Here is a 15167-nt window from a genome sequence, read left to right on the forward strand (position 1 = left end):
GGGAAGGGGATATACATAGATAACGACCTAACGAAGAAGGAAAGAGAAATTCAGCAAAGGTTAAGGAGAATAGCTAGAGCAAAAAGGGAAAAGGGGGAATACGTAAAAATAGGTTACAAGAAGCTGAAGATAGAAGATAGATGGTACAGGTGGAACGAAAGCGAGGAGAGACTAGAAGAAGAAAGAAAGAAAGAGGCGAGAGGTTGAGATAAGGAAAAAGTAAGGGGGGAGGGGGACACAAAGGGGTTGAAAATGTGCTTCTGAAACATAGCAGGGATAATGAACAAGGACAAAGAGGTATGGGAATATTTGAGGACATTTGACGTAATCGGACTCACGGAAACATGGACAGAGGAAAGCAAATGGGAAAGGGTAAAGCATTATATTGATACGTCGCTAAGCAGAAATAAGAAAGTTCCATTTTTTCTTTATGCTGTGTTATACAGTGAGTCAGAAAATGTTTGTATACCTACCTTTTTGACTTTCAAATTCTGATATTTATTGTATTATTTTTTCTTTTCACACATTATGAAAAATATTTCATTTGCACACTATTTCCGTAATAGTATTTGTTGGGGTATCGTTTGTTTGTTTAAAGCTCTTCGGGCATTACATTGAGAAGGGCACATGTTTCAATAAATTTGGAATATGTTGTCAAGGTCAACTTTCTGATCAACTTTCTCCTATAGTCATGTAGCCACCGCACGGCCTTCGTTCCCGAGATATTAAGAAGGAATTTTAATTAAATTCAATTTCCACTACTGCTCATTCCGGCTTAATTGATTGCGGTATCTTTATGTAACTTTATGTAACTCGGTGCTTAGGTCAACAATATATTCATGTAGTATCGTGGACGAAAGGCCTGGGAAATATCGGGCGAACTATGAACAATGTCGCGAGAGCCGAGGCGCCGTCGGGCCCATCAATGTGTCATCGGTCTTTTCAAGTGCATAGTTTCGTGGAAAAGACCTACGTGACCCTGGCCACGAGCGTCTGCGGAACACGTGTGCGGTGGGCCTAGGAAAAGGACAACAGAATGCGACAACGGCCAGAAAGGGGCAGTCGAGAAGCAGAGTGCGAGTTGAGCGGACACGGAGTGTGAGTCGGCGTGCGAAGATATCGTAGTCTGTCCTTTGTTATTGAATATCACTCATTAAAATACCTTAAACTTTAAACTCTACCATCATCACTTATCACTTACTCTAAGAATCCACAAGTTACTACATTCATTAACCAGTGTCTTCTTTTGATCGCGTCGCGTATCGCTCTCGGTTTCGTTAATCAATCTCGCTGTCCAGTTAGGACTCGATGTTATTTGATTTCATAATTTGTTATTTATTAGAAACACATTATAGATATAAAATTTCTTATTTATTGTTAATATATATTTATTTATTGATATTAATAATAATGATTTAATTATAGTTGTATTTATATATGTCGGGTTATCATTAGGATTTAAGGCGCGTAACGATTCTTCGTTTGAATTAGCCATTGTTTTACAAAACAGAGAATATATTTACACGAATAAACAAGGTTTTACAAATATTATGAATAATGAATTTTGTAAATGATATGATTGATTAACAAATGATAAATTAAATTATTAATTAGATTAAAGAATAATAAGTTTTATCGAACAATAAAAGAAACGAATAATATATCTTACGATTTACTAATTTAACGAATAATGAAAATTAACGATTGATAAATTTACAAATATTGAATTTAATTTACGCTATAAACAATGATCCAGGGTTCAAACGAATACACGGTCAACGGGAAAACTTTAAACAATTTTATAACACAAAAATACGTTTGCTGAATCACACGGAAAAAAATTACTCGATGTATCACTTTACAAGGCGACCACACGAATGCCTCTCTGATTAAAATCTTTTTCGTAATACGACTGCATTTGTTTGTTATATTCTCGCTGGAAACATCGAGAAGGTTCCAATCGTTGTTGCTAGGCAATATCTGTCAAAAGTTTGTTATATACTCCTTGGTAACATCGAGAAAGATCCAAACGCCGATACTAGGCAATTTCTGTCTTCATCAAGCAAAACGTTTATCCCGTGACCGTGGCTACGTTCAGCGACCAGTTGTCACCTCGAACCCACTTTCGCTTTTCACAAATGTCAAACAATTACAGATGACAATTACTTAATTACAGTTATGATAAAATCTAGGCCAAAGCACTAAAAGGCCTCCTCAAAATTGCATAGGGAAGGCTCCGGTTTTCATTTCATCTCCGACATATATATATTATTTATAATTAAATAAGTAAATAAATAAAATAAATTTATAAATAAAATATTAAATAAATTTATTTAATTTAAATGGTTTACAGTTTAGAGTATAATATTGAAAATATTAGGGAAATTAAATAAATTTTTAAATATTAAAAAAAAAAATAAATTTAAAGTTTATATATACAGGGTGGTTGGTAACTGGTGGTACAAGCGGAAAGGGGGTGATTCTACGCGAAAAAAGAAGTCGAAAATATAGAATAAAAATTTTTCGTTTGAGGCTTTTTTTTCGAGAAAATTGACTTTGAATTTTCGTTCGGTACGCGTACGATACGTTATAACGGATCTCACTGCAGATCGTTGTCTCGATGGAAAAATTAAAAAAAAATTTTATTCTATATTTTCGACATCTTTTTTCGCGTAGAATCACCCCCTTTCCGCTTGTACCACCACTTACCAATCACCCTGTATAAGATGATAGAGGAGGATATACAGTTCATCCTGTACTAACATTTGGTGTAAATAAATTTCTTAAAAGTAATATTAAAAGAGATGGAGGAAGTAGTCAAAATCTAATATTATTTATTCGTGGAAAAGCTATATCAGGTGATCCTAGTATTAAAGGAATTAAGTAATTACCAAATCCTCCAATTATGAATGGTATAACTATAATAAAAATTATTAAAAATGCATGACTTGTAACTAATGAATTATAAATTTGATCATTATTAATTCATATACCAGGATGACTTAATTCTATTCGAATTAATAATCTTATTGATGACCCAATTATTCCTGATCATATAGCAAAAATAAAGTATATTATTCCAATATTTTTATCATTAGTAGATATTAATCATTTTTTTATTAAGATTTATAAATTTGATATTATATATTTAATTTGGAAGATTAGTAGTTTTTAATTAACTTAAAATCTTAATATTTATATGTCGGAGAAGGATCACAAGGAGGGTTGTGGGCGTTTGGTAGATCTTCCTTGAAATTGGCCATCGTTGCGGTGTCACACGGGTACGGTCTACTAACACGAGAATGAACACTACCGACGCGACAATCAACAGCGGTGGTTGGGCACTCGCGAAACTCGTGACGTTGGTCTTAGGCTCGATAACGAATCCACGGTCAACGGGAAGATAGATAGACTTGCTCTAACTCAAACGTGTACTGATCTAAGGCGCTACTCCCTTCTTCGATGAGATCTCAGTAAAGAATGAATTTTCGTCCCAACGACGCCACCGAGGAAAACTATGGTGGGGTGTCTAAGTACACGAGATCCTCGGATTGACGTCGCTGTCGATTGATCGATTTGGGACAAAGGCTGCCTGTCCGTTTGCAAAAATCTTAATTGCCGAAAAAATCCAGGTTTTATAGCGGGTCCTCGGGCTAACTGGACTTGTGCTGTGTACGTGCCTCAACATCAGGTATTCATTGTCCGAAGGAACCGTTGGCATGTTTTACTGTCAGGTACCTCTATGGGTATTTCTCTTAATGAGGGTCATAACATCACTCCACACCTTTGTTAGACGGAGCGCCCGTCCCGTTGACCGTGGCTACGTTCGGCGACGGATGGTCGCCTTGAGCCCAAGTTTATTATCGCAAATCGCAAACAAGTATGATTCGGTAGAATGACGGCAAATTGTTTAATTACCACTGTAAACTTTAATTACAATTGTACGGATTTTCCTGAGGTTCCAGGGGGCAGGCTCCGGTGTCCCTTCATCTCCGACATATATATGTCGGAGATGAAAGGACACCGGAACCTTCGGATAGCCCCGCAACATTGCAATCTAAAGTCTACTATAACTGTAACTAAACTATTGTAGTTATTCAATCCGATTGTAATTGTTCGAGATTAGTGACGGTGAGCTTTGGCTCGAGGCGACAGTCTGTCGCCCAACGTAGCCGCGGTCAAGGGATGAACGCTTTGCCCAACAAACATATGGAATAATTCTATAGCTCTCCTTAAAAGAAATATTCGTGGCGACACACGACAGTAAACATTCCAACGGTTTCTGTCCCGTGGCTCGCCACACGCAGACCCTATTCTTCGAGTAAGATGATTGCCAGATGTCGATGCGTCTCCGCAGTACATGTTCGGCTAGCCCGAGGGCCCGTAATAAATCTTAAGGTTTAGTTAACTAAAGTCCTTCAAACAGACAAACAGTCTTTGTCCCAACTACGGGAAGATAGGGGAGACATATTTTTTAACGAACGGCGTCTCCCACTAGCAACTTTCCCTCGAGGGCGGCTAGCATCTTTTTCTAACCACCGATATGGAGATTGACCAATTAGCAGCAACGTCAATTTCCCTTACTTCCTAAACGAAGGCTTTCCTCGACGAATCCGATGATCTCGTGTCCTTAGACACACCCCAGTATAGTTTTCCTCTGTGGAATCATCGGGACGGGACGCGCATTCTTTGACGCGCTCCCGTCGACTAAAGAGTAACGTCTTTACGCTCAGCAATTATCGTTTACGAGTCAGACTTAGATTCAGCGAGAACGCCTATCTGTCATCCCGTTGACCGCGGATTCGTTATTGAACCTGAGATCACTGTCACTAGTGTCGCGAACGTCTCACCGCCGTGATAGATTGTCAAACCTGTGTTATTCATACCTGTGTCAATAAATCGTATCTTCGTTACACCGCAACGATGGCTACCTTCAATGAAGACTCCTCAAACACCGACAACCCTATCCCCCCTGCTTCTCCGACATATATATAAATATATTGAATTTATTATTATTATTATTATTATGAATTAAATTTTATTAAATAATGTAATTCATATAATTAAATAAATTAATGAATTTAAAATAAAACACGTATTATGTCTGAAAAAGAAATAAATTGTAAATTTATTAATGAAAATTAAAAATTTTTTAACACTATTAATTTATAATTAAATTTAATTTAATAATATAGTTTAAAATAAAATATTAAATTGCAAATTTAAAGATTAAGTATAAAATTGATATTAAATTAAATTAAATAATATAAATATAAAAGAATAAAAAGAGAAAAAATATAAAATAATTATTAAATAATATGAATATGATGAAAAATTTCTAAAATTTGAATCACTTACATTATAAAATTCAAAAAAATATATTGGTTGAAAATATAAATAAATAAATAAATATTAATAGAATAAATAAATTTTGATTTGTATGTAAAATGAAAATGGAAAATAATGAGTTAAAAATTGATGAACATCCAAATAATTTTATAATAGAAAAATTTAAGTTTGTGTATAAAGCAATAAATGTATTATTTTTAAATAGCATAATAATAAATTTTGGAGTAAAATAGATTATGGATGAGAAAAAATAAATTGGAATAAATTTGATAAATGTAGAAATAATTAAAATTTGATTTCATGAATTGTTATGAATTGTCGCCCCTCAATATCCCCACTATCCACGCGTTTGTTAGGCGTCCGCGACCGTTGCCACGCAGGCCTTCTTCTCCAACATTCGGCGAAAGGACTGTTGGGACATTGATGATTCATTAGGCGATATACATTGTTGCCGAGTGTCGCCACAAACTCAACCTAAATTTATCTCATTGACGTTAATCGTCTTTAACATAAATAAAAATCTGTAAATCAGTGGATTATAGATTGGATTGGATTAATATCCTAATATTAGGCATGACTTAATTTTTCTTTCATACGATTTTGTAAACGTATCGCGAATTCGATTACTACTTATTTGTATTATTATTATTTGTATGTTTAAAGAGAAATATGAATTTTTATCAGTACTTTGCGACTACAAAATTCTGAGTTAAGTGCCGTCCGGTTTCTGACAATCCGCTTAGCAAAAAGCATCACTGCCTTTCCCACACAGTGGCCAGATCCTTTAAACAATATCCCTGCGCTCTATTCTTTATTCTTTGACAATGCAATGTCGGATCGCTTGCCATTGATTTATTTGTCTATCAACTTATCCTTCGTCAAACTGTTTTACATATCTCCCGAAACAGTCTTGCCATCGATACCTCATAGTTCAGTTACTTCGATTCGCCTAGCATCGGCTGTCCAAATATTAGCTCAAGCACCCTACCGAGGTTCTTACAGAGTCTTCGGTCCAGTCAGAAATTATCGTAAGACTAAACAGCGGCGGGCTATCTGTATTTGTAACGGTGAGAAGGTGCATTGTCGCTATCAAGTATGTACATGACGAACAGACAGGTGAGACATAGTGCAACATTTCGTATAGCAATAGATTCGTCGAAAATTATTTCACGATAGCATTATTCCACTACTCTGACCCAACCCATAACCCATTTATTTTTCTTTCTAATTTACACAATATTAGAAATGGTTACCCCGACGCTGACATTAATTCACATGGATTGAACTTTGTCTGATAGGCGAGCGATTGAGATTTCGATATACCTTTTGCATTATTTGATCGGAATTTTGACATATCGGGTGCAACGTTATATCACAGATGAAGTATTTTTGTAAAATATTTTAAAAGGACTATTTTGCAGGTACAAGAAATGAGGAACGAGTGTCTAAATTACGGAATAAAAATAAATTTCAAGATGAAGTTTCAATAGACGTCTCTTTTCCTTGCAGCGTAACAGGTAGTTAACAAAATTTATGGTTATTGTTGTCAAATATTTTATGAAATCACTCGTAAATATTATATTATGATATTTATTCTTTAAAATTATTACTCAATTTAAACCACAGATTTTTTTTATTTCCTGTAATTTTTACAATTTGTCTTAGGGAACAATTGGTAAATTTCTGTGGCAGCAAACTACAGTGAAGAACGCTGTTCTTCACAATTTGTAGTGGCTACAAGAATTTCAATGTGATTTTGAATTCATTCATAATTTTGTTCTATTAATATCATTTTTAAGATACATATGTAACATTACAAGTTCCTCACCACACTGTAGTTTAAGAATAGTAAAATTGATGCTTATCTTTTGAAGTTCATATGTATTCTAATGTCTTTACTTTAATTTGTTTAGCTGGCAGGTCTTCGAAAGTTCCCCATTCGGTTCACCATTTAAGACCAGGAGACATAGATGTCATTGCTGCAATGGGCGATTCTTTGACAATCGGCGCTGGAGTTACTTCGATTTATATGTTCGAGGTGAACATTGAAAATAGAGGCATAGTAGGCAGTATCGGTAGTCAAGAAACTTGGCGACAGTACCTGACTCTCCCTAATATTCTTAAAGTTTGTTCATTTCTTACATCTGCATTGTTTACGCATATGATTTGTGTTATCGCCATAAATGTGAATACTTAAATCTTTCATAGTCCGATTTTTCTATATGCAGGAATTCAATCCTAAATTAATAGGTTATTCACTTGGAGACGCTATAAGTACTGATCCAGCTGCGCAGTTAAACGTCGCCGAAGGTGGAGCTATGTCTAAAGATATGACTTTCATGGCGACATATCTGGTCAATAAAATAAAAGATGACCCGAGGATAGATATCAACAAACATTGGAAGGTTCGTATGTTCGTAGACAAAATAATTATATACATATATATAAATGCCAGTATGAAATTGGACAAATTTTTTCTTTCTTTAATCAAAATTTATAATTTCATTTAATATTTAATCGTTTAAGCAATAGTATCTACATTTTTATGTTTTCCAGTTGATTTCGTTGATGATTGGAAGTAATGATTTTTGCATTAATACGTGTGCAACATCTCCATGGTCTATGTTAAATGATCACAAAATAGATTTAATTCATACTCTTAGAATATTAAGAGACAATTTACCAAGAACTTTTGTTGCTCTTATACCACCACCTCACTTAAAGGAACTGGTTGCTGCACACAAAGGAAGAGAGTCATTGGGGTGCTATGTGTCATCCATGATTGAATGCTCATGTATGTTTGCTTTACAATTTAGGGATCAAAGACCGGCATATTATGAATTAATTGAGAGGTTTGTATAATTTTCCGAATTTAACTTTTTAAATATTTTGTGCTTGAGGATTAAACACTTACAAGAATTTTGTTATATCATACTTTATATTTAATCTTAGTAATTATACATAAAAGGGGCTACTATTCCCATTTTAATGAAGCTTAAGTATGTTGTGAAACTCAACATTTTTCCTATTGGGGGTAAACTCACTTAGTTACCGAAATATTTAGAGAAAGCTGCTGCTACTACTATGTTGAATTTGACTTATAAGGCAACGTTTGTGTCTGCATGGTGTGTCCACTCATCTACTGTTGTATGTCTATAAACACATCGCTGCGACCTGCAAATAATCTCTATAATCCGATTACCTTAACTTTTATTTTATTTTATGCGTATGTCATTCTTGTTATATGTTGGTGAATAACTTTATTGAAAAGAGTTATTAGAGAACGACATATATTCATCATCTTTGATTTCAATTCACATTAAGATCTTATTGACGACTCGGGCAATGTCGGGCTCCATTTTGGATGAAAAACACTGATAAGTATATTTATAAATTTATATTATGAGCGTCTATTCAGACGACGAGTTCGTATTTATATAACACATACCTATCGATGTTATCGACAGCGATCTAGGAATTTCAATCTATTATCAATTAATATCAAAGGCAAAGGTATTAGTTATTGTTCAGTTAAGCAGGATATTGATTCTTTACTAACCGATACCAACAAGTACTGTACTTGAAACACCACAAACGTATCGATACTCGTCTGATACCGCAGGTAAGTTTCGGTACAGATTCTTGAAGCTAAAATAAGATGAGAATCGAGAACAACAGAATCGCGCTTTGTTATTTTACACGAATGAATATAGATCCGCAGCTTACCTCGTACAAGTCGTAGAAAAAAAGATTGTGGCATTCGAAAACATAAACCATCCTTGTAAGAAAAATCATAGGTTAGACGTTAAATCTGCTTATTCATTAAAATCCATAACAGCAACTCGAAAATCGTCCCATTAAATTTTCGAATAGAGAGGATCAATGTTTCCTCTAGTCCATTGCCACCATAAGTGATTAATATATTCTAGCGCATATAAACAATGTTTATACAAAATGGATACATGCACCGCGATCATCTCGTTCGGGGGTATTCTAAATGTCGTCGCTTCGATAGCTAACATAAACTCAACACTTTCGACATTTCGTGCGCATGCACGGAAGACGTGCGGAAGGTTCGATGGTGGGGTAAATGAGATACGCGCAGGACGTGCCTCCAGAGATTTCGCGGCCCGCGCGAGTTTGCCGATTGATTTTACGCGTAGCAATAAACATGACGAGGTCCTACACATGACAACCTCTAACATTTCATTTCTCTTATCACGAAGATCGGCGAGACCCTTACTCGAATGACGCGTGAACGCAAAGGGGCTATCGACTGATTCCGTGAACGTGTCGTATCAATATGGTGTAAATACCCCAACTTTCATCCTTCTTTCTCTCCGTAAATGAATCATCGACAATTCTCCTTCAGTGCGAAACAGTTTCAATTCACCTCTAGCCTTTACTAAATCAATGGCGTCTATCCCGATTAGGAATGCGGCATTTACCCTAATTATCTTGAAAAAGTGTTGCACCTTTCCATTTCCATACCGTGTATCGGAAATCGTTAATTTTGGCAGTGGATTATTCCACATAATTTGTAAAAAACTACGAACTTTTAGTTACTATGATAATCCAAATGATCACGAAGTGTAATTACGAAGCCAAAATGTGAGATGTTTATACTGAAAAAATGCGAAGTCTTGGTAACTAACAAAGGCATTTTACTTCTGTCTCAGCGCGGTGCGACATTTCGCACTGCAATCAGCTTATTTTTCTTATTTCACATTTATGCGATATTATTTCCCTAACACATTTCAAGTACCGTTTGATATATATTTTAATATGCATATGAAGAATAAGCTAGTTTGTTTCATTTTTTTAGGTGGCAAGAGATTGACGAAGAAGTCGCTAATTATCCAGAATTTCATAGAAATGACTTCACCGTAGTAATTTTACCGACTCTGGAACATGCAAAAATACCTGTTGCCGAGGATGGATTTGCCGACCTCTCATATCTTAACGCTAATTGCTTTCATTGGAGTCAAAAACTACATGCACTATGTGAGTTTAACAGATGAAACTATACAATTATTTCATGAGTGTTACGTTGATAATCAAAAATGTTTTGTGTTTCCCAAGATGGGAATAATCTGTGGAACAATTTGTTGGAACCAGTTGGTAACAAGAGTGGCGCTTTCACTTCGCTATTTAAAAAATTTCTGTGTCCTGCTCCGGAAAGACCGTTCTTGATGACGTATAAAAATTCACAGAACAACGAAACTTAAGGATGGTTAGAGAAATTTAGAACAGTTTCTGTAAGTGGAAGATGTATTATAATCTTCGTATTTGCCTATTTAAAAATGATGAAAATTATAATCAGCAGATGTTCAAAAATAACAACCAATGTTGGATCCATAACAATATTTAATTTTTACTGTGGTATTTCAGTCATTGTCATATTGATCTTATAATTTAAGTTCTTTGCGAATAAAGGTAATAAAGAAAATTGATAATACGTTGACCAATGGACGTTCAAAATCAACGCAAAATTCAGCTTTTTCGAAGATGTTTCGCTTTTCCTATCTTTTCGCTTTAGTTAGCTAGTTGCTTATTTCCCCTTTCGCTTTTGTTTAAAGTATATACGTATATAGCATATCATTGATATGTTTTGAGCGTGAGTCGCGCATGAATCCCGAAATGAAAGAAGGAAGGAGATCTCCAGGAAAGAAAAAGAATCTACTTTTCATATTCACATAATCGTCATTAAATCATAATTTGTATTTTACAATGTGTGCAGCTGGACAATCGGTAAATTTTTCTAGATAGTGTAACATGACCGAATGTCAGATATTACCGAGATTTGGATGGGTGATCGCCTGGGAACTCCATGTGGCGTTGGCGAAGCGCGCTGGGCTCGCCGCACCCCCCGGTGAGGTTCGGGCTTTGGAGCTGGCAGGTCAGCGCCTCGGGGCCGCCAAGCAGTCTGGTAGGGGAATCGTGCACGGTTGTTCCGGCGAGGAGGCGCAATGTGACATGGTCACATACCGCTCTATCAGCGCGGGGGTGGGGGGGCTGTTGTGTCGCTCGCACCGGTTCCCGGGCCTCTCTCGATCGCAGCCGGGACGGTCATCGTGGAGGTTTTAGTCGGTTGGAGTCCGACACTACCACGCCGCTTTCCCCAGAAGCGGCCTGGTGTCCGTGCGAATTTCCTCCGCGTAAATATATATGTCGGAGATAAGAGGACACCGGTGCCTTCCCTCTGAAACTTCGGGAAAATCCATAAAAACATTGTAATTAAAATCTACAGTTGTAATTAAACGATTTGCCGTCATTCTACCCAATTGTATTTGTTTGAGACTTGTGACAATGAGCTTGGGCTCAAGGCGACAATTAGTCGCCGAACGTAGCCGCGGTCAACGGGACGAACTCTCCGTCTAACAAAGGCATTGAGTAACCCTATAGCTCTCCTTAAAAGAAAGATTTGTAGCGGCACGTGGCAGTAAACATTCCAACAGTTTCTGTCCCGTAGCTCGCCACACGCAGATCCTATTCTCCGGGCAGGATGTTTACCAGATGCCGACGCGTCTCCTCAGTACGTGATCGGCTAGCCCGAGGACCGTTATAAACACTAATATCTAGTTACCTAAAATCCTTCAACAGATAGACCGTCTTTGTCCCAGTTACAGGAAGACAGGAGAGACCTATTTTTCCACGAACGACGTCTCCCACTAGCAACCTTCCCTCGAGAGCGGCTAGCATCCTTTTCTAACTACCGATATGGAGATTGGCCAATTAGCAGCAACGTCAATTTCCCTTACTTTCCGAACGTAGGATATCCCCGACGAATCCGATGATCTCGTGTCCTTAGACACACCCCGTCATAGTTTTCCTCTGAGGTATCACCGGGACGGAAAGTCATTCTCTCTTGCGATCTCATCGACAAAAAGATTAACGTCTTACGGTCAGTGAATGTTAACAAAGAATCCGACTTATATTTTTACGAGTGCGTACGACTACCATCCCGTTGTCCGCGGATTCGTTATCGAACCTAAGACCATTGTCACTAGCGTCGCGAGTGTGTGATCATTGTGAGTTTGTGTCAACTCTGTAACAATTTTGTGTGTGTGTCAATAAAAATAACTTCAGTGTAAAAAACATGGATAGCTTCAGTGAGGTATCCTTACCTGTCCCAAGCCCCCGCCACGAGGACGACTCGGGCCCAGATTCGGACGTTGTCTCGACATATATATAGAAAAAAAATATATTACCGAGATAACGTATGTGTTACGCCGCCTAAAACATCTGCACGCCAGCCCGCGCGACCGGACAACAACCGACCTGCGTAACGTCACTTCCGACCCTCAATAAACCTAAGGGCCCACCATAACTTTCACTTTCCTGTATTGTTTCGCCATGTGTCGTCAATCCGTTTGTCCTGAAGAATTTCTTAAGCCTAAAAGTATTTTCGACGCACATCTGGTTTTTTAGAGAGGTCCTTGGGTTTATTAGTCGCACTTAAAACACGGAGAAAGCGGGTATGCACCCATGAGGAAAATCCGAATAGCCCTGTAATAAAACAAGCTAGGTTTTCTCACGCACACAGTCATCTATCCACCACGATGGTAGGAGACTCCCTACTCATCCCTTCGAGCAGTAATGCAGGTCATGACCAATCGACACCTCGGTTCGTTACCCTCACTTTTCCTAACGAAATTGGGAACAACGAATCCGCGTTCTTTAGGCACAGGGGCACACCCACACCGAACTTTTCTTCCGTATTAAAAAAAAAGCGACAGTCAGTCAAAAAACTAACGCCTAACGCGGCAGTCTACACATAGCGCGAGAGTCGCATACTTCCCGCAAATCTTTGTCGGTTCTCGGTGTGGTCGAACATACATCTTCTCTCCTAAATACATCATAGTACTAAGTCCATTAATACACTAATTTCCAGTATAAGAGCCCTGCTCTAGCGCACATATCTATCGCATCGTCGTACGACAAGTTGTTAACTATATATTTCTGCGTCAGTGTATTCTAAGTGTTGGACATATATAATTTATAACTCTGTGAATCACAGGGCTATACAAACTCAATCACCCCTTATTATCTCAACGGAAATCAAGGGATCGATCAATTCGTGGTGTCGACTGCTACAGTCGTAACGGGGATTTACGACCCCCGTTGACGTCTCTCCTCGCGATTACGTCTCCCCGCAATTGGTCGAAATTACAGTATGTTTCTTTTAAATTTTTTTTAGATTAAACTTCTACCAACGTATTTGTAAAATCTTTTTGATTAAAATGAGACCAGACACGGCGTAATTTCAATTATATTTACTTACCAATGAGCATTAAATATCTTTTAGCATAAGCAAATGTGCTAGGAATTGTATCGTGCTTTTTATCATTTTGATTGAAAACATCTAACAAACAATTTTTGAAAGTTCTATTCATTACAAATTAAAAGTAAGAAAATTTGCCCATATTTTATACGTTGCCAAACACTTCAACTCCCAGTCCCTCTTTCTCATCCTCTTTCACTCGCATTATTCTTTTCTACGTTTGCCACGTTTAACTCTTTATTGTCACTGGCTTCAGGAATAGAGTCGTTTCTACTTCTATTTTACTCTCTAGTTGCGAAATTTAGGTCACAAATTTGTTGCAATTATTGCAGATTTTCGGCATATGATTTATTTACTTATAACACATATGTGGCACCCGACGACGGAACTTTCCGACGGCTTCGCAATACAAATTGCTATACCATCAAAGCGTAAGGCTGACATGCCTAATCTACCATCGATATCCCTACGGTTCTTCCGCTGAATATTCGGAAGAATGCATAAGTTACAACGATCGCGGCATCTAACAAACGCGTGCGTAGTGGTGATATCGAGGGGCAACAAAGAAAAGAATCCGTTTGGTTTTAAACAAAAGATTCATTTCATTTCAAACAGCGAAGCAAACATATTCGAGAAGCGTGATTGTTGATTGTTGACTGTTAACCCTTTCGCTTCGGCAGTCCAGTCCGCCGAAGCACTGTTACTGAACGGAAGCGCTCGCCAGAAATGCGCACAGTGTGCGTTGTTGCTGTATATACGTTTATATAAGTCTTAAATAACAATAATTCTTGCAAGAACCGTATATGAAATATCGTTTCACTGTCAATGTATTTAATAGATTTTTTACGGAACAGTATACGTTCGTTGGGATGTCTGAAATATATTGCGTAAAACGTTTTGATGTTGTTTCAAAACTGAGTAACTTTTAAGAAGTGATTAATCCAATATATTAATAAAATCAACAGAGAATGTTCTGCCGATAACGACACTACAGATGGCATTGGTGTATGCCCGATATATGGGGCGTCGAACCTAGCATTCGTCGCGTGGTCGCTATCTATATGCGGTGCTCGTACCCACAGGTCATTTCTTGGATGTTTTTTTTTTATTTATTTGTTGAAATTACAATCAATTCTTACGTTGAGAATTTTCTGTAATTTTTCTGGCGTGGCGCAGTGACATGGCTGTTTATTTATAATAAGTTAATGCTTATTATATGTCGGAGATGAAAGAACACCGGAGCCTTTGGAATTTTGGATAATCCCGCAACATTGTAACCTAGAGTCTACTATAGCTGTAATTGAACAATTGTAGTTATCCAACCCGATTGTAATTGTTCGAGAGTCGTGATAATGAGCTTGGGCTCGAGGCGACAGTCAGTCGCCGAACGTAGCCGCGGTCACGGGATGAACGCTTTGTCTAACAAAGGTATGGAGTAATTCTATAGCTCTCCTTAAAAGAAATATTCGTGGCGACACGCGACAGTAAACATTACAACGGTTTCTGTCCCGTGGCTCACCACACGCAGACCCTA

At 37.4% G+C, this 15167-nt stretch overlaps 1 protein-coding gene across 1 annotated transcript; it reads left to right on the forward strand.

Annotated features, from left to right (window-relative positions):
• The first annotated feature begins 279 nt into the window (after nt 1-279).
• On the forward strand, nt 280-10594 carry LOC117215990 (phospholipase B1, membrane-associated-like). Its single transcript, XM_033462544.1, has 6 exons — nt 280-445; nt 7263-7474; nt 7578-7754; nt 7906-8201; nt 10175-10353; nt 10432-10594. Exons 1-6 carry the CDS (start codon nt 280-282, stop codon nt 10575-10577), a joined length of 1176 nt encoding a protein of 391 aa, XP_033318435.1. The 3' UTR covers nt 10578-10594.
• Nucleotides 10595-15167: the final 4573 nt, after the last annotated feature.

The sequence above is a fragment of the Bombus bifarius genome, unplaced genomic scaffold (genome assembly GCF_011952205.1).
Source record: "Bombus bifarius isolate JDL3187 unplaced genomic scaffold, Bbif_JDL3187 scf7180000010001_frag, whole genome shotgun sequence".
NCBI classification, from domain to species: Eukaryota; Metazoa; Arthropoda; class Insecta; order Hymenoptera; family Apidae; genus Bombus; species Bombus bifarius.

Excerpts from the sequence above, each read along its gene's own strand:
- LOC117215990 (XM_033462544.1), top strand. The coding sequence starts at position 280 with ATGAACAAGGACAAAGAGGTATGGGAATATTTGAGGACATTTGACGTA. Across the intron at positions 7,475-7,577 it reads CTCTCCCTAATATTCTTAAA|GAATTCAATCCTAAATTAAT; the intron begins GTTTGTTCATTT and ends TTCTATATGCAG. Across the intron at positions 10,354-10,431 it reads TCAAAAACTACATGCACTAT|ATGGGAATAATCTGTGGAAC; the intron begins GTGAGTTTAACA and ends GTGTTTCCCAAG.